The sequence below is a fragment of the Pocillopora verrucosa genome, chromosome 14 (genome assembly GCF_036669915.1).
Source record: "Pocillopora verrucosa isolate sample1 chromosome 14, ASM3666991v2, whole genome shotgun sequence".
Lineage (NCBI taxonomy): Eukaryota > Metazoa > Cnidaria > Anthozoa > Scleractinia > Pocilloporidae > Pocillopora > Pocillopora verrucosa.
Window position 1 is genome coordinate 18,166,331 of NC_089325.1, and position 20,060 is coordinate 18,186,390.

General features: G+C 35.4%; 4 protein-coding genes across 4 annotated transcripts in view; 2 read left to right on the forward strand and 2 right to left on the reverse strand.

Annotated features, from left to right (window-relative positions):
• Positions 1-2,024, forward strand: part of LOC131787702 (sodium- and chloride-dependent taurine transporter) — a 12,633-nt gene extending 10,609 nt beyond the window's left edge. Inside the window, exon 13 of the mRNA XM_059104787.2 lies at positions 64-2,024. Coding sequence (XP_058960770.1) covers positions 64-174 — 111 coding nt within the window. The 3' untranslated portion in view covers positions 175-2,024. The remainder of the gene's footprint in view (positions 1-63) is intronic.
• Positions 2,025-2,420: 396 nt separating this feature from the next.
• LOC131787703 (translation initiation factor IF-3) lies at positions 2,421-3,312 on the reverse strand. Its single transcript, XM_059104788.2, has one exon. It carries the CDS (start codon positions 3,303-3,305, stop codon positions 2,568-2,570), a length of 738 nt encoding a protein of 245 aa, XP_058960771.2. The 5' UTR covers positions 3,306-3,312; the 3' UTR covers positions 2,421-2,567.
• A 1,011-nt stretch (positions 3,313-4,323) lies between these two features.
• Positions 4,324-7,714, reverse strand: LOC131787704 (V-type proton ATPase 16 kDa proteolipid subunit c). The gene is made up of 4 exons (XM_059104789.2): positions 7,566-7,714; positions 7,326-7,484; positions 5,665-5,689; positions 4,324-5,518 (listed from the first exon to the last, which is right to left on the reverse strand). The coding sequence occupies exons 1-4, from the start codon at positions 7,633-7,635 to the stop codon at positions 5,308-5,310; spliced, it is 465 nt and encodes a 154-aa protein (XP_058960772.1). The 5' UTR covers positions 7,636-7,714; the 3' UTR covers positions 4,324-5,307.
• A 73-nt stretch (positions 7,715-7,787) lies between these two features.
• On the forward strand, positions 7,788-19,879 carry LOC131787700 (proton-coupled zinc antiporter SLC30A9, mitochondrial-like). The gene is made up of 19 exons (XM_059104786.2): positions 7,788-7,987; positions 9,465-9,638; positions 9,984-10,104; positions 10,757-10,855; positions 11,473-11,564; positions 11,935-12,005; positions 12,231-12,304; positions 12,824-12,926; positions 13,495-13,550; positions 14,085-14,220; positions 15,079-15,118; positions 15,767-15,838; positions 16,208-16,357; positions 16,741-16,801; positions 17,400-17,462; positions 17,983-18,014; positions 18,097-18,194; positions 18,508-18,621; positions 18,758-19,879. The coding sequence occupies exons 1-19, from the start codon at positions 7,867-7,869 to the stop codon at positions 18,800-18,802; spliced, it is 1,722 nt and encodes a 573-aa protein (XP_058960769.2). The 5' UTR covers positions 7,788-7,866; the 3' UTR covers positions 18,803-19,879.
• Positions 19,880-20,060: the final 181 nt, after the last annotated feature.

Genomic DNA, 20,060 nt, shown 5'->3' on the forward strand with positions numbered 1-20,060 from the left:
CTGTTATTGGTGTATTAAAAATTTTAATCTAAAAAAATAAGTGTGTTCAATTTTTCCTCTCAGCGTTGGAAGAAGCTCACTACATCTGCAATTTCAAGAAGTGAATGTCAAAGTGAAGATAACCAGCAAAAGGAAAAGGAAGGAGGAAATGATCTTGTGTTGTCTTCCATGTAGATGACTGTTCATAGTTAGCTAATAATAGAGTGACAGTATGATAATCTTTTAACTCGTGTGATTTACACTGCACATAGCCAAGTCTAACCATTAATTAAGACTTTTTCCTTTCCTAAAGCTGACTTGTTTGCTTTTTTTTTTTGTTTCTACATTTTCAATAAATTTATTTAACAGATGATGCTATTGCCCAACAGAATTTTTTACATACAGAGGCCTGCAATTTCTGAGTCAAGCAAAATGTTTGCAAAATTCAACCCCTTAAACACATTTTGCATGAAGAGTCTTGAAGAATAATATCAAAAATTCTTTCCCGTTACTTAGGCCATCCACTACACAGCACTTTACCCTCAGCAATCATTCCTTTTGTTCACAACAAAATCATGGTCAGAAAATAGACATGATTAAAATTTTCATCAGTCTCCCCTTTTAATCTCTCTTATCTCACAAAGATGTTTATAAAATAATTCAAATAGTAGGCGCGCTCTGATTGGCCATAAAACCATTTTACATGAGCGTATGTAAACATGGTTTTTGTTCCTCTTTCATTAGTTATTTTATAAAAGAAATGTAAAATGGTTTCCATGTTTACATAGCCTGATGGGCTTGGGAAGTTGAGAGAACACTCGATAAGCTGGAAACCACTCTGCTTCACGTTGTGGTTTCCTATGCTTATCTCGTGTTCTCCCAATCTCCTGCATGTTTACATCAGGCTATGTAAACACGGAAACCATTTTATATTTCTTCATTGATGCATTTCAATTTTTTTTTTTCACATTCTCAGGCTAATTTTCATAATATTCTGAATCACTTCATTGTAACTTTTAATTTTCCTCATCTGAATAAAGGTATTTTAATTATTAACTATAAAACTGCTTCAATTCTACCTAGAGTAGCTGATAGGATTCTCCTATCTAATGAAGGAGTGGATTAAAAATTCAAACACCTTATCCATGGGTGTGTAAGCTGTATGGAGAGTATAAGACTCTCTCATTTGCATTTCTATATAAATATTTTGTGGTCAGCTCTTGAGGTTTTTTGCAGAAAATTGGCCTTACAGATGTTACCCTGAAAAACACAAATTTAAAATAGTTTTCTCCCTCTGATTGTGTTATCTATTATTAATAAAGCCATATCAAATCTGTCTCCATTTCCAATACTGCTTATAGCCTAAGGAATAATTTAGCCCAACTTGTATTAGGAAAGGGTTTTAACCTCAGTTACATGCTACCCATCACATGCATGTGAAAATAAAACCTAATTTGCAGGCATAAGTCTCATCTTAAGCTTGCAGATTCTCTTTTCTGTTTTCCAATGAATTTTTCAAAATAAATAGAAACTGGTAAAATGCTAGGCTAGGTTTCCCAAACCTAGATGAAAAAAAAATCTTAGCCTTACCAGTAAATTCTGATTGGTTTCTTCTCACCTTTCTCCCTTAATTACTGGTTACAAACTTGCAGGAACATCACGAGGGAGGGTATAACTTGAATACACCAACTGTGCTGATCAAGTCCATTATAGCAAATCTCTTATCCTGAAGAATTTGATCATGAATGCCACAAATAATTAAACAAATGATGACCACAATACACAGTTCTTTGAGTGGTATGACGCTTTTCAAATTCAAAATAATAACTATAAAAAGTATTAAAAGTGAATAATCAGTATTGTCTTACACTGGTGCTTTTTGCAGCTCATACACACAAGTGCAGCTTGAAACCATAACATACAAAAATTCCTACAAGCTATCATTTCATAAAATTTGCAGTGACACCTTGAATCATTCTGTACAAAATAATGTTGATACTCTGTTTTAATCCAAAGGAAATCATTGTTAAAATTTGGAGGTAATTTCATAATTTAATTCAAACATACAGAATGGTGTCATAAAGAATTGGTGGAAGTAGGGTCACACGGGAAGGAGTATAAGAGAGGTGTACAAGTAAGCAACTCTAGCAACCCAAGAACTATCCAATACTCATACCCTAGCTACATTCAGCTAAATGTATCAACCAATTATTTCACAACACGGTGAAAACAAACCTGTTTATGAAATAAGGGTGTTACTTTTGATCAATGCAAATTTCTCTTGATGCTTGGTGTGAAAAAAAAGGGATCCTATTGGCTAATAATTATTACAAAACATGCCACAATGACCTTACATGACTTAGAATGCCATTACTGTAGTAGGCTATTTTAAAGAGGCCCCAAACAAGCCTCTCTTTTGAAACAAGGGTAAGTGTAAAACCTTGAATGTGAAAATAATTTTTATTCTCAAGCAAATAACAGTGAAATTTACAAGAGAGAGGTATTGCTCTGTGTCTCATTTTGAAAAGGAGATTTCCGAAATTCTCTAACTCCCCAATGTCTTCCTTAGTTTTGCTATCAATTTAAAACTATGCAGGTTTAAAGACACAAACAATGAGGCCTTTGCTTTCCTCTACAGGCCTTCCAGTTGTATAGTTTACCTTCATTTCTTGCTCTACTTGCTTTATGATATTTAATTTATCATCGGATGTTGACTCCACACTTCCTCCCTTTTTGCTTTTAACGCAAAGCTTTACTTGGTAACCCTTTTCCAGGTAACCTTCAATCCGTTTTATTCTGAAAAACAAATCTTTGAATTCTATCCTGTCATTAACTTTAATAGTCTTTGTCTTCGGTGGTTTATCTTCAAGAGAGCGAGCTCTAGTTCTTTTGTTGGTATGTCTACCAGTCGACATCAATCTGAAGACAGGCATATTTACTGAATCGTCCTTCTTAATCGTGTTCACCCGGACAAGTTCAAGCGATTTTTCTTTCGCCATCTGCAACGCTTGTTCAAATGACATCTCACCTTGGTTACCACCAATTTCGTCCACAAGCAAAACACTTCTTTGAGGGTGTTCATGTTGGAATCTTTCTCTCCTACAACTCAAATCAGATGTCAAAGAAAGTCTCCTCGATGGTTGCATATTACTAACCCAAGAAACACTCCTTTTTCTTTGAAAAGAAAATATCTTGAAAACCATGGTAAGAGGTGACGAGTTTATGGTGATTTGAGATCCGTAATAGAAACAAATCGTAGCTTTCGAAAACGACCTCAAACACAGTAGCGAAGCCATTTTGCGACGACTCTCACATGCTCTCTTCATATGGATAAGCGTCAGGCGTTCCAACCATCGGGATTGGCGGGGAAACACTGGAAACAATAATATAGGGACGCCCAGAAGGAAAAGAAATTACAAGCGGGATGTGTTTTGAAGACCTATGTGTGAAACGCGTTCGGACGCAAAAACACCTCGCCAGCCCTCACCAAGGTTCTAAGAGCCATAACATGAATATTTTCAGTCAGTTCCCATCAGCTAATTTCGGGTCACGTCTAAGAGTGCGCGTTAGCAGGTTATACTCCCTAATGGAGTAAAGGTTCTTCTGTGTTTCAAGTTCTCTTTAAAATTTCGTAGCTCCACACACAATTGTTCGGGTTGTCAATGAAAACAACTTCGAAGCTGTTTAGATTATAAAAATCCCTCAGTCGCAATCAATTCCTTTTAGTGTCTCAAGACCAAGAAATAAGTAATCACATCTATCAAAATAAGAAAAATCAGAGTGTCCGTAGCACGTGGTGACAACCCAAAACAGAAACAAAAAAAGCTATAAAAGTCAAGGGGCAATGAGACCGACCAAGTCAATCAGCTTTAGATTTGCAACTGGTCGCTGACAAGAGAGTGGAAGTTTTCTTCACCAATACAAAGAGTAGCAAGTCATACCCAGAGTAATCCTGTGTCACTGATGACACTTCACTGACCCACTTGACTCCTGAAAAGGGCACTGGAGTAAACTTTTCCCTCCCCAAATGTAAATTGAGTTTAGCATCCAACAACAAAAAGAGCATTCGTATCAATTTTTACATCCTGGCTACAGTAAAATGAAAGGAAGGGGTAACTATCTAAACTGTGGTACTGAATTGGTGTATATATAATTTGGTCTTTTAATTGAGTTGCTTAAGTAAATTGGCCACAATAAAGAGTTTCTAATGCTGAAATTTTCAAGTGATAGTTCTTTGTCAGCTTTCAAATCACTTTAAAACTGTTTGCCTCTTTGATCTAGATTGTCCCCTTGGTGCTCAACATGTACATATATAAAGGTGCTAAGTGATGAGAAACAAACAAAAGATTTAAGACAATTTAATGACTCATTTTCTAGTAGGCTTTTTACATACTTCACATGCATGCCATACGATTTATAATGAGTCACTGTTCTTGTATGATAGGCTTCATTTCCCGCACAAACAAAAATTCCAACCAAAAATTTTTTCACTATGACATAATTCCTCCAAAATCTTTAAGACCTCAGTTGATCTAAAAGAAAATACCAATTGAAGTTGCTGAAAAACCACAAGTTTGCAACATCAAGTATAAACATTCCCTAGGGAACCAATCAATCAGACCTAATCAAGGAATTTACTTCCTAGGTGAGAAACACCTCATGCATTTCACATTTCTTAATTAAAATTTGAATTTCATCACTTTCAGCGCTTGCTGATACTCATGTAATTTAAAATAACAACAATAATTAGAGTATACTGTTGGTGGTGTCATTGGCTTAAGTACAAAAGTAACAAACTAAAGGTTTACCAGAACACTGTCTTCCTAGCAAAAACAAATTCACTAGCTCTATTTGGAATGTTTTGTGCTTCCTTATGGTTGATTAGAATTGGCATTTAAAAAGCTTTCATGCATGATTATGTAATTTTCAAAAATTCTCAATTTTTAAGCCCTTGACAACCTCTTGTTGCCTTTAAGTGTGGATATTCCTTCATTATCAGTGCTCTACAAATATTCTCTCATCACACTTCACCAGTCTGGAGCTTGAGAGCAAGGCTTGGATTCATCTTGGCTTTTTTAATATGAACATGCATAGAGGGCTATTACCTTGATCATACTAGCTGTAGGTCTAACATAGCTATGTAAAGCAAAGCAAAGAAATTAGGACAACACTGTGTTCATAGTGAAGAACCTAACAACACAAACAGAGAAATTAACTAGGACACCCATGTAAATCAACAGTCTTCATGAAAAATCAGTTTTAGTGACTGCAAATATGCCTTAGCTCAAGTTCAATTTCAAAAAGTTATGAGGGAATTTAACACTGTTTCTAAGCACTCTTTGTGGTAAGGATTAAAGCAACAATCAGTCCATAAAGACCAAGAACTTCAGCAAAAATCAAAATAAGAATCATTCCAACAAAGAGACGAGGCTGTTGAGCTGTTCCTCTGACTCCAGCATCACCAACAATACCAATAGCAAAACCTGCTGCCAAGCCACTCAGTCCAACACTCAAACCTGCACCCAGATCTAGAAAACTCCTTAAATACAAGAAATGAGAAAAAAATCTTATGAGATAATGTGTAGAGAATTTTATAAAATACCATTAATGAGAAACAAATAACAACATATCTTTAAGTGGGATACTAAAAAATATCACTTTCAAGGAAGGTAAGCAATTACTCACTTGAAAAGAGTATACTTGTCAGAAACTGAAAAGGAAAGGAAAGGAAAAATTGTTAGTCCAGAAGAACCCTAGGACATCATTTTTAGCACATTTTCATTGCATAGCATGCTGTGTGTTAGCAATAGTAAGGACTGACCACAATCAATAGGCTACTGTAAAAGTGTAAAGTTGGTTGAGAACTTTTTAAAGTATTGTTTCAAATAAGGGCTGGTTTTAAGTTAACAATTTTTTTGGTTATATTTGTCTAATTGAGGAAAACTAAGTTACTTTGCATTGAGAAGCAATCAAAAATGTGTCCAAAGTTTATCCTTACTGGATGTAAATGAGAGAAGTGAAATTAAATGGGAATACAAAGTTTACATAACTCTTTACATCCCAACATTTGTATGCACATTCTCTATTCTCTTCCCCATACATTTCCTCCAAGAATAATTTTTTAAACAATCAAGAGTTTCTTTAGCCCTTTGACCCTTAAGAGTGACTGGCATCTAATTTCTTTTTTCCAATATCACCACTGAATCACACATTGATGTCATGAGAATGAAGGGAATGATCACCAACTAAAAAAACTCTTGATTGTTAGACAAATTCTCCTTGTCAGCACCTTAGTAAATGTACAGAGAACAGTATAGAGAATATGAATACTGATGTTAGAGTGTAAAAGGTTAATTGGTGATTATTTCCCTTATTCTCATGTCCTTTATGTGTGATTCAGAGGTGATACTGTATGGGGGAATTAGATGCTAGTCACTCTTGGCCATCAAAGGGTTAAGAAATACAGTAAAATGAAATTTTTCATTATTAAGTTTTTGTTCGTTATTATCTTTCTTGATCAAAATATGTATTTAAATGTTTCAATGTTTTGGACAAAGCCTCAGTCAAGGTTCAGTGAATATGAATGATTTCTCCATTTAAAATGGATATACAATCACCAACAACAACCTAGAGAAATACTTTCTGCAACTTTAAATCTAAAGTGAGTAACTACCATGACAAAATGACCACTGAAAATATATGAAGCTATCAATCGATTGTAAAGCAATTAACCGCACTTGCTATCATGTTTGTTGTGGGACTACAACAAAAGGTGGTAAATCATAAGCCACAGGCAAGAAGGGTACAAACTTTTTATGTATTAAACCAACTTCTTAGGTGGGCTACTGCCTTGGTTGACTGATACAGAGTGCTTATCTTGCTTTAATACTATAGTAATAGGTTTCTCAAAACAATGAACAACAAGTTGTTTCCAACATAACATGTGGGAATTGTGAAGGATCCATTAAATGCTGTGGTTCATTTGATGCACTAAGAAAGAGCATGGCAAAATGAACAGTGGGCTAGCTTATCAGCTTTCCTTAATTAATGTAAAAGAACATGAGAGGTGTAAAGAGCTGCTCAGTGGCTTGCCAGTCAGAACAACTGGTGAGGCATTGAGTCACTCTACAGATATAGCTCCATAAATTAGCACAACATTTCTCTTTACATAGAGATAATGGTCTACGTAGGGAATTTTGACACGATTGAATTTCACTCCAGCTATGTAGAAAAAAAAAACTTCGTTGTCATTAATAACCAGAATCGAAATGAAGAATGTTTCATACGAAGAATGACGTAATTTTCTCAATTATAACACTAGCGATTAACCCGTCATGAACACTTACTTCCATTGCCAACAAGTACGGCCACGACGAGTCCATAAATAGCAAGGATACCCGCCATAACTACTGGAATTATAGACTTCATAATCAGTTCTGGGCGCATCACACTCATGGCAGCGATTCCTGTTCCACTTTTGGCTGTCCCATATGCTGCTCCTAGGGCTAGAATTGGTTTTACCGAATTAATGATCAGCATGGTTTAAACTTAGCACAGGGTAGCCAAACCTCTCATAATATGCTTACCACTAAACACAATGGCCGAAGTTGCTCCCATGGCACCGAAAAACGCGACATAAGAAGGTTGATCTCCCATTTTCTTTAAGGAATTTAAGAATGATTTCTACCAGAAAGACACCAGCTGCCGATCAAAATGGCGATGTGAGTTGGGTCAGGTGATCGATCACGTTCGTCATGTGACACGTAAATCATGTGATGTACTCGTACAAGATCATCTGTGACAGAAGGATGGCACGGTTACTCAGTAAAAAAAAAACATGGTGGGTTTGTTTTGGAATTGATAACTTGGGTATGAAAGAGGGGAGACATGTCCTCAGCGTTGTGGAAGTTCTCTCAAATGAGTGTAAAGATAGGATTCTTTCTCCAGTGGAAAGATTTTTCTTCTTGGTACAAAGTTGGGTTCAACGAGAAGTTGAAACTATGCAGAGGTATAGTGACAAGGTTGTGGAATCATGATGTGAGCACAGTGATCATGCATGACTTTTTTGAATTTTTTTAGTGTTCATAGGCAGCATTCATGTAGACTGAATGAGAAAATAGTTAAAGTGAGCATATTTGGAAGATATCTAAGTGTCGGAGTTCAGATCTTAGCAACTAAATTGACCATCAGCAATCATCAACAATCATCTGACAGTTCACACTGGAAAGACTGTGGCTATGTTGATTTCCAATCATTCTTTTAATGGTCCATTGAGACCTGTTATGTTAGGAAATTCTTACATTCCCTTCACTACTAAATCCACTTGCTTAGGGGTTGAAATCGACTATAAACTGAACTGGAAACCCCACGTAAAAGCACTGCGCACTAAGTCGGAGGAAAGCTAAAATTCTTGAAAAATTTTAAAGCCCTTCCCTCAAGTGTTTTATAGGAAATATATTTTAAAGGGATTGTCCTGAGCATCACTTACTGCATCGCTATTTGGGGATCCTGCTCACCATCTACATTCTATATTTTAGAACATCTGCACCTGAAAGCAGCCAAACTAGTTCACAAACTCCCTACCGAAACTCCTGACACTGACGTTCTTGACCTTGTAAAATGGAAATCTCTAGTCTATATTTACAAGGGTAGGCTTGCTTCTATAATGTACCAGATCTATCATAATAGCTTACCTGATCAACTCACCGCCCTCTTCGAAACTTGCAACACTAATACTAATTATAATTTAAGGCGCACAAATCACTTCTCGCATGTACGGTACAATAGCAACATTGGCAGAAATAGTGTAAGATATAGAGGACCCATCATTTGGAATTTAATCCCTAGAGCCATCAAGGATGCTTAAAAACTCAGACAAGCCTCCAAGATACTGGACCAACTCCAATTCGAAAAAGAGGCCTGTCTGATAACATCAAAATGATCAGATTTCTTATATTTTTAGTTTTTAAATTTTTAATTAATTAATTAATTAATTTTATTTAAGATTTTATATAAATACAGTTTTTTTTTAATTAAGTTGTCGGCAGGTCCACACCAGCCTTTAGGTTGCCGCAAACCAACCTGCCTTAACAAATAGTATACGTATGTATGTATGTATGTATGTATGTATCAGGGTTTGTACATTGCTGTACTGAATTAGAGTAATTGCAAATGACTTGAAGTAATAGTCAGAAGCATGTGTTAAAAATTGATTTTCTTCTTGTCTGAGATAAAGTATTACTGAATAGGTATATTTCTTCCCGAGTGTGCATGATCATACAATATGTATGAGTGAACATGAAGTGCTATTTTACTTTTTGTGGTGAGTGGCGTTTTGAAAACCAGTAAACACTATTCCATGAGATGTGTTAAAGAGTATGTAATTCTGTATTTTCGGAATCTCTCGGAGCAGCCCCACAAATTAAGGCCAAATAAACCAAGAGATTAAGTTGAGTTCTTTCAATCATTCTTTTTATGTGAGGCAGAATGCTCCAGGAGACAGCAGTTACATAGTGGTGTATTTGTAAGGTACTTCTCTAGTAAAAGATTTGGACAACTTAGGAGTATTTCAAGTTATGAAGGGGGATCCAGTGGAAGCAATGAGGGCAAATCAGATGAAAGGGAGAAAGAAAAGTCCTCAAGAAAAAAAGCAATCAAAGGTACACACAATTAAATAAATGTTTTGAGTGGCTGTACAACTACTATGAGACTAGAAGATTAGATGTAAAAGGTCTTTAAAGACCATGGTTAGTAGTATTAAGAAAATACATATTTGGTTAGCAAACAAATTATGTAGGATGATTGAACTGCAACTAAATTTTGTATGTAGTTATTGTAACTTTCCCATGGTGTAAGTGAGGTTAGAACTTGGATTCAGGGCTATTGTTTGAAATTTGACTTGAAGATTGATTTTTGCAAACCTTGTTAGATACTTAGTAACTTCCCTTTTGGGAAAATAGTGATTGTTTAGTTAACCGTTTCATATTTTATTTTGATTCTTGAAGGAGAAAGAGCAAAAAGATTTTTTAAGATGCAACCAATTGATGTCAATTATGATAGAAAATATTATCAAAATACATTTATTTCTGCTACCCGTGCCATGAGTGATTACCTTCTTAAACCAAGGTATGGTACAAAACACAATGTCTGTTTGGCTTCTTGTTTGTTCATGATGCAATCAAATTTTATCTTCTAATCAGTTATGAAATTACTAAGATTGGTTCCCATTGTCTTTTGTCTCCTAACCTTAATTATTCAGTGCTAGGAGACAAACTTTAAGAAATGGAGAGGCCACTTGATGTTCTTTTGTTGTAATTGGCTTAAAACTGTCAAGTTGCCCAAAATGAGTTTCTCACTCTGTTAGAGATTCACTCTGTACAAGGATATTTTATTGATTATATGATTGCAATGAATTCTTTTTGATCTATACATCAAATGAAAATAAATTGAATTTAAGTTTCAGTGTGGGTAGGATATATTGATTCCTTCCTTCAGTTATTAAGAGGGAATCAAGAAAAAAGCTAGGCAAAGTGCTGTTGTTTCAGCTGCAGTAAAAGAGTGGTGAATCCTGGCCAATGAATGTTCTTTGGTGGTAATTGGCTTAAAACTGTAAGGAAGCCTGAGATAGGTGTCTTACTATGTGGGTGATGCTCACTGTACAGGGATATTTTATGGAATTTTTGATTGTGGGCTAAATGAATTCTTAATCCAGAGAAGTACAAATAAAATGAATTTGAATTGCAGTGTGGGTAAGGTTTATCAATTTTTTTTCCTTCAGTGATTTAGAGGGAATCAAGACAACAGCAGTGCGGAGTGCTTATAGTGATCCACAACAACCTCCAGATGTTTGCTATTTAAAATCAGATGTAGAGAAAAGGTAAGTAATGAACATTTGTCTGTAAATTATGGAGGGAGAGTTTCTTTGCTTATTATGGTCTGGTTTTGCCATGGTTACCTTTTATTTCTAAGGTAAAGAATACCTGTTAATAAGACAGTAGACTTGGTACTCTAGGAGGAAACTAGCTTTGAGGTGTGCTTGTATATTCTTGTAAAGAAAAGCATTCAGTTAATTAGTAAAAAAAAACTAAAAGCAATATGAAGGAGTTTATATTGGTATATATTAGGCAATATTGTTAGGTAATGTTGAACTGATCAATTTCTTTGAACAGCACTTGATAGAAGAGGAGGAGGCTATAAAGAATAGGAAGAGCAAAACCAGAAAATTGCTAGAAACTTGGGAAAAAATGAATTTTCAAATTTTGGTTTTATTTTCAGGTGTTTTTTCTTTGTACTTGATTTTTTTAAGAAAATGGCTTGGGTTATTGAGAATCATCAAGACCTATTGCAACAAAACTAAAGAAATCCCGAACTTGATTAATGAGTTTCTCACCAATAATATCATGCATTGTACTTATTGTAACAGCAAAATTGTAAGGTTAATTAAAATCAAACGTAAGAATTCAAATAATTTTTATTCTTGTTTAAAATATTCAGAGCTTATGAAGTTTGGGGAAGCCCTGAAGCTCTTTCAAGAGAAATCTGGAACAGAAAAAAGGTGTATGAAGAAAGTGAACGTTATAGGAAAGGTACTTTACAACTACATGTGGGCTCATGTACACTCAAACCATCATTAAGAGCCACCTCCTGAGATGGTCACCTTTCCACAATGGTAGTGCATGATCCATAAAGTGTGTCCTAGATGCCAATTCAAAATAACCTCTCAACAAAAGTTGGTGGTGAAATAGATAGGGGTATTGTTTTGCACTCCTCCCTTTCTGTAAAGCCTAACTCTCTACTGCTACTCCCCCTCACTTGCTATTGTCAAGAGATTCAAGTGTATAATATTTATTCAATACTTTCTTTGTAGTGGTAGCAGCAGGAGCAACATCAATAATGTGCAATTCCTAAGAAATCTTTACTCAAGTAACCTATTATCAACTTTGCTCATTTTTCTAGGCCTAGGAGAACTAATAGGACATCTAAAGAAGTCAATAAGAGACCACTCTAAGAAGAATGAAGAGAACAAGGTCGGTTGATAGGGCTCCAAACTCAACTTTATTCAAAGTGACCAGTTATGAATAGTTTTGTTCATGACTTTTGAACATGGAAAGTGCATGAATACCATCCCTACATAATTGCTTACTGGTAGTTAGTCCTTTCCAGGGGCTCACAAAGTAGCTCACTTTTCTCTTGGAGAAGGTCTTCGATTGCTTACTCAGTATGTTTTTATCACCTTCCGTTTTATTTTCTAGCACTATGGTGAAAGGATACAGAGAAATATGTTGTTGAAAGGTTCTGCCAAGGTTGTGACATATGCAATCTGCAGGTACAAAACACCTACACAACTGTAACACTTCTAGCTGAGCTTGGGTTATCACTCTTGTTTAATTCCTGGATTAGAGTGAAACAACAATTGATGTGAGACTGTTTTAATTTTGTAGTTATAGGATCACATATGGTTGTCCTGTTTTTCTGTTTCTTAGATTTAGACCAGAATTACCATAATTAAAGATGGTCTAGTATCCCCACTTGTTCAAAATGCACCCCACTTAAGCTGGAAAAGTTATGCTCTAGAATAATCAAACACTTTTGAATACACTCATTATTGTAACTCTAACTCAACATCCTTCAAAGGAAAACTCTTGTCATAACCCCTCACAGTAAATTTTAGACTATTTTTTTCACTGTCACAAGGAAAGGAAAGTGCTTCTAGTGTAAATGATATGTTCTGTTGATGGGCCAAGTTTGCATATGGTGCATAGTGCTAAAGGACAACTTATTATTATTAAGTACATTATTTTTTTACAATGGACAGATCAGTATTGTTTGTTGATGTTTTTAATAGCAACCTAGCAGTGATGCTGTTTAAGTTTGGTGCTTATCTGTACAGTGGATCAGCAACAATGTTATCAGAATCTATACATTCATTAGCAGACATGTTGAACCAGGTATGGTATGATTGAATTTATTTACATCTAGCTAAGAAAGGCAATCCATGTAAAGATACTCTGAAGATGGCTCATATAATTCTGAAACAAGTATAAATTTTCAAACAAAAACTAAATAGTTATTCATGAAAAAAATGATATGATAATGCATTAAATTTGTTCTTGTCTTGGCAAGAACAAATTTAATGCATGTAAAAGTTTTCTTGGTATTAGATATTTTTGATATTAGTTTACAGTGGAAGTTGTTAAAATGGCTACAGTGGATGTATTGAATTTTGCAGCCTATGTTTCCATTTCATGTTTTCTTGCTTCTTCTTCTGCCTCTTTGCCACAAAAAGAACTCTCAAAATTACTTGTCACTCTCATTGAGTGTGTGCTTCTTTGCCCAAAGTTGAAATAGCAAATGAAATTGTTTTGTTTTTTAGCTAACAATTTTATTGGTCTTCTAACCATTGCTCTTAGGCAAATACAACCTGATATTTATGAGGAAATTTTGAATGTTACGAGTTATTGTAATGAGGCTTTTTCAGTGAGTGAGGCTTTTTTGTTTTGTTTTATCAATTGAAAGTGTCTGTTAGCTGTTGGAATCATGCAGTCAATCAAGAAACCTTCTCCAGATCATCCGTAAGTATAAGCACTTCCCTGTAAACACAAGTCTGATCATGATTTAACTTATGCTTTTTGTGATATGCCTTATCAGATGATTATACATTCTTGAAGCAATTAGTGGGGGAAAATACATTATTAATAGTGAACAGCAGACAGACATATTTCCACTAGAACATCTCAAGCCATATTTTCCTGCCAGTTTTCAAAATAGTTTTAGGCAAGCTTTGTGGACCTAATTCTTTACGTCAGCAGAGTTAATGTAACCAAGTTTTGGAGAAAAGAATGTATGAAAGTGAAATTAACATACCCTGAAATGTTTTAACTTTTTAACCTTAAAGAATGTGGTTACCATCATAAAGGGTAAGATTTAGGTTGGCCTTGCATTTTGGTTACTAGTCAGACACTGACTTCATCTGGCACCTGACAAAGAGTTTGAAAACCAAAGATGATTTTTACACTAGTTGCTACTTGTCTGTGTATATGCCATGCAATGTATGGTTGAGTGTACTTTTTCCAACATATGTTTAGGTTAATAAAACTATCTTTCAGATATGGCTGGTCAAGAGCTCGTTACGTGTATTCTCTTATTAGTGGTGTTGGGATTTTTTTCCTTGGAGCTGGTGTAACAATGTATCATGGTGTGTCAGGCCTGATGAATCCATCTCCATTAGAGAATCTTACAATGGTCAGTTGTGATAAATAAACATTGACAATATCTAGCTATAAAGTTTTCAGATCAATGTCAGCATCTGAGCAAATGTGCACATTCTGGTACCCCTCCCCTAACCCAACACCAGCCCACTGATAACAAGTTAAAGTTAATGTTTGGTTAGGGGTAGAAGTTGCCTAGATACTGACATTGATCCAAATTTTTTGTAAAGTTAACTGTGTGACACTTTTCAATTTATAAGCTTCTAGCTTCTATTGGGTTTCCTCACTACATTTATTATTTAGTTGTTGAAAAATTTATAAATAAATGTAATGTTGCAATCCTCTAGTAATTGTAGAAAATTGTTTGTTTGTAAATAGTCTCCCTCACAGTCATTTTTGGATGGCATGCAAAAAATGGCTGTGAGGGAGACAAGTAAATTATAGGTTTTTTTTAAACAATAAAATAAATGTATTGTTGTTGTTACAGCAAATAGGGTCATTAAAAATGCACTATAAGTGAAGATCAAACAAAACTTGAACTTTTAGATAGACCAGCATTAAAAGACAACTTTTAGTTAGTGATTGGTCTAATTTCAATGGCTGGGTTGCCAAGGGATACTAAGTTTTGTACCAATGGTATGATTAATTCCAAATTCCCATTATTACCCAATAATTGTGATTAGCTAAATTAATGGTGGTATACTGTGGTTGTGTCATGCCACAACAGAAGGCAAAAAAATTTCAAAAGCTTTAAGTTGTGTTTGAAACATAATTCTTTCCAGCATTTCCAATACACATGAAATTAAAGTGCATAGTCTCAGGAGGATATTCAGCCTACCAGATGACTTTTGTTTTATAACAAGAGGTTACTTTTGCATGTTTTATCATTCAGGCCTATACTATTCTTGCTGGATCATTTCTAGTGGAAGGAGGTTGGTTGTGTACAGTCATTTTTGTCTTCTTTGTTTGTTAATAGTTGATCTATCTTCATAGTACATTGTTTGGAAATTGTTGAAACCATAATGATTGTAATTAATTGATGCTTTCATAATTGATCTATTAATAGTTAGTTCTTAATTATTGGTTTGTTACAATAAGGAAATGCTTGTTTCTCTGATTGGTTATTGAAAGTCCTCGAGAACTGTCTGATTTAAAGCAGCTTGTAATTGGACACACCAAACTGGACAAACTGACAGCTAATGAACATTAAACAGCAAGTGTTCTAAGCTTGTAAAATTTAGATACCTACTGGTAGTCCTTGAAAACTATTAATTATGAAAGAACCATGTGTGGGAAGGGTGCCAAGATGTAAACTGAAATTAACTAGTCAGCCACCTTTAGCATGAGACATCATGTTTAATGCTATTGATTTAGAAAGTAATTAAAACAAAAAAGGGAAAACAAATAAATGAGATTGCTTACTGAAACAAATCCAACTGACTACAGATGGTGCAAGAACTTTGTCACTAAATGTCACTTCTTCTTATACTGTGTAAAAACCCATATCATTTTATTTTGTGAGTGGTATAAACAATTATAAACAAAAATATTGACACTTGACTGTTTTTCTGCATCCTTAGCAACTTTGTTGCTGGCCATAGGGCAGGTGCGGAAAAGTGCTCGGGAAAGTGGCATGTCGTTCAAAGAATATGGTAATAAGATGGTATGATAATTAGCGCACAGTATCATACAGCACCTGACTGAGTGTGACAGAAGACAATGAAATTGACATGGATATTAATTTTTTTAAATTCCTTGAGTGTTTTAATAGGGGGTTTTACCATTGACAACTTGAGTGGAAGTCTTCAGTTTAGCTGAATAGCAAATTTATGTCAGTCCAAGAGTGTTATCAGTAAAAATGAATTGGTCAGTGTGGTAATGGTGAATAGCACCACTTCAAACTCTGTTAAGTTTTATATCATCTCATTGGACCAAGTGCTTCCTTTACTTGTAGCTAGTCTGTCTATCAAATGCGAGCATATTTTTCAACTGCACTCTGTCTACTGTTGCTGTACTTGTAGTGATGCGTGGTAGAGATCCCAGTGCAGTGACAGTCCTACTTGAGGATGGTGCTGCTGTAGCTGGAGTTATGTTGGCTACATGCTGCCTTGGTCTTACCTCTTACACTGGAAGCCCTGTATTTGATGCTTTGGGTTCAGTGATGATTGGAGGTACTGTATGAAATGACTTTTTGTAAAAAGCCAACTTTAAACTCACACATACTTCTTGATATTCAAATTTACCTTCTTTTTCCAATTGACCTCTACATGAGAGAAGACAAAGATAACCAACCTGCTCTGGGTAATAAAGTAACAAATGAACAAGACTGACATGTTGTCTTAATGGATGCTTGATAACAATTAAGGAATTTGATCTCATAATTACTTGTTTAATAGAAGAAGTAAGATTTTTATTTAGTGAGAAGAAATTTGAATATCAAATGCTGAATAGGAAAAATCTAAAATTTATTTGAATCGGAGACCGTGACATTATCTGCAGTCATTCATTTTTTTGTGCAAATCACACCTTTGCTTGTTAATCTGTTACTTTTTAGGGCTTCTTGGCTCATTTGCAGTGTTCCTTATTGGTAGAAATGCTGACTTCCTGATTGGAAGGTACTGCATTTACTTTTGGATCTATGCTTGAAATTTTTCCACTTTTTCCGACTTTTTATTGTTATTTATGAGGTGGTTTCTTTCCTTTTCAACCTCATAAACATGATTTTTTGTCTTTTCTAGAGTGTACTTTCTTGGGCTGTAAGCCAAAGAGGTTTGACCCCCTTCTCTCTGAATCCCCATGTTATTCTGCACAGATAGTCCACACAAATAGACATACTTTCCCTAATAATAATGTAAATGAAAAAATTACGCGCGTCTGATTGGCTGAACAAAGCGTACATTTTTCATTTAACACGAGAGCAAATTTTCAAATAGCGCGTGCGCTGCCAAAATTTCATCCGTCTTGAACTTCTGTGATGCGTTTCTCATGTAAATTATTAACAAGTAACAACATGATTTTTCGTGCAGTTTGTTGTAAATAAGCACTTATAAAGTTTTCAAAGACGACAAATCGCATAAGTTGCACTCGAAATCATTCAAATTTGAGTGTTATATTATTCTGCTTTCTTTGTTATCGCACTCTCTTACTTAGTCACCTTTTTTTTTCTTTTTTTTTTTTTTTTTACAAATAAAAGTTACCTCACTTTCTTTTCAGATCTATTCCAGTTAACAGAATCCAGCAAATCATTGAAGTATTGGAAAGTGATATTGTGGTCAGGTTGGTAAATGATATGAAGCAATACTGTATAGCCCGTTTGTTTTTGTCATCAAGAACAAAAGGTGTTACAAGACTTATTATAACATGGCTAATAAATTTGTCTCATCAAATTCAATTGCGCGAGCGTGCTTCATATTCCTATTGAGCACGCTCATGACGTCAGCAAACGTATCCCTCGTGAAAAAAAATTTTCCATCAGGTTGAAAATGTTATAAAACAATTGGTTCATACGTCAGCTGTGCGTTCATCGAGATATGAAGCACTTGGGAAGTTTAGAGAGCACTCAAGAAGCTAGAGTTGCTCGAGGCTACGCATCTTTCGTGCTCTCCAAACTTCCCTCGTGCTTCATATCTCGATGAACGCACGCTGACGTATGAACCAATTGTAAAATGTACTGCGCTGTTGAAGCAAATTGATTGCGTGAAAAACATTCTGTTTTCAAACCCAAGTGGTTACTTTTGAACGGAGCCCTGTTAAAAGAAGCCTTTTAACGCCTTGATTACGTTTGGATTTCCTTTAGGTCGATACATGACGTGAAAGCTACTGAGATGGGTAAGTTTCCTGCTGTGGTGAAGTGTTTTTGAAGAGAAAAAGAAAAAACATTATTTAATCACTTTGAACCTTCACTTTCCAGGAGCAGATGTAGTTCGTTTCAAGGCTGAGGTAAATTTTGATGGACGAGAAATTACTCGCTGTCATCTCAACAGAGTTGATATGGAACTGTTATTAGAGGTAAGCGTGGGGCACAATGAGTGTCTACCTGCATAGGAACGTTTATTCTTAGAAATTCTGTTGAACAATGAGTAAAGATTTCCTCGTACACTATAAAACTCAACCAAGTTACAGCCGCACCGTGGCACAGGTAACGCAAAACAAAAGAGTAATCCTCTTGCCGATAGACAGAAAGAAAAATGTTCCCACCCCAAATCTCATTTCAAAGTAACGGAGAGATCTTGGCCATTGGTTTCAAGTGTAATTGTTAGTGTAGGAACTCCTAGAATCAACTTTTTATTCATCATGGCGATTTTATATTATTTTTTTCCAGGAGGTCCAACAGCTGACCACAGTGCCTGAACTAGAACTTTTTCTCCTGGAACACGGAGAAGAAGTAATTGATATGTTGGGTCAACAAGTAGACAGAATTGAGAAAAATATTAAGGTAAAGTACGTCTTGACCAAAGAGATGGTGACTTAGTTCTAGTCTGTGAACTTGCAAAGAGTGCGTGCGAACAGCAAGTGAGGTGCTTACACTGTTCTACCAATGTGGATTAACCTTGTTTTCCTTTCTCTTTTAGAAAAGAAATCCCGAAGTGCGTCATGTTGATTTGGAGATTCTTTGAAGAAACGTGTTCCTTATCAGTTGACCACGAAGGATTTTCAAGCTCTTTGCTGTACAGTTTCCTTGACTCAAGCTTGTCAGGGATAAATTGATGGAAAATTAATCCTGACAATTTATTCATCCCTACTTAAGTGAGGACTTATCGTGATCACACTAGAGACGATGTGTTACGACCAGCAGGCACACACATTGCCGGAAAAAAAGTCTTACCTCTCCCATAATTTTCATTATAAAATGAATTGGAGGGCCCATAATTTACTCAGAGACGTTTCCCAGTATGGATAAAAACTACTCGAGTTGAAATCTGCAGTTTTGCGAGGCACGAAGGTTGATGTGGAGGGCTTGTGAATGTCTCTGTTAAGACAATCCTCTATGAGATTCAAAAGTGGCAGCATCAAATGCCGTTTTAGTTTCGCGTTCTCGAATAATCAAGGACATTAGCGGTTTGAAGATAGTTGCCATCTTAGTCGCTAATTGCCTTATCTATCGTTTGAATTTAATTAAATTTAATAGGATAATAAGAATAATGCTAAATTTTTGGTGGCCTCTGATCCCCTTAAATTTAATAGTGTTGATATAAAGAGGCCACAAAGTCAATCAATCTGCAATCACACGACATAAATTGTAACTCAAGTTACTATAGACTAAACTTTCACATTCCTCGTTCTTGTGCAAATTTCTTGATATTCGTTTGTTCGAACTTCAAGGTGGTTCTTAGTCCCCCAAACTTCTTTTCCCTGAACGAGTTTATCATATTTATTACACCCATTTTGAAATCACTGGTGGTCCCTGTAATCTGATTGGCTCAAATAGGTGCGATTTATTTACAAATCGCACCGTTTTTTGCTTTTAAATCACATCTTTTTCCCAGCCAATGAGGAGGCTACACTAAAAACAAAACAACCAATCAGATTTCAAGGCTTGTTTAAAGTAACCATTCAAACATAAACTGCAGTAAAATGAAAGACAAAGAGTATCATGTGGCAAATTTTGTAACTTTTGTTTCCAAAACTGCTATTTCCACCCCCCCCCCAAAAAAAAAAAAAAAAATTGGATGAATTTAATTTCAAACCGGCTCAGTACTGCATCAATAAAATATTTGAACTGACTAAGTCCTGTATTTGGGCGATTTCAAAATGAACGCAATAAAGTGGTAATTGAACCTCGCGTCGTGCAATTTTGGTCAGAAAGCATACTTGTGATTACAAATCGAACTTGGGTTGAGCGCTCTTTCGATTTTGAAATCACGCGTATGATTT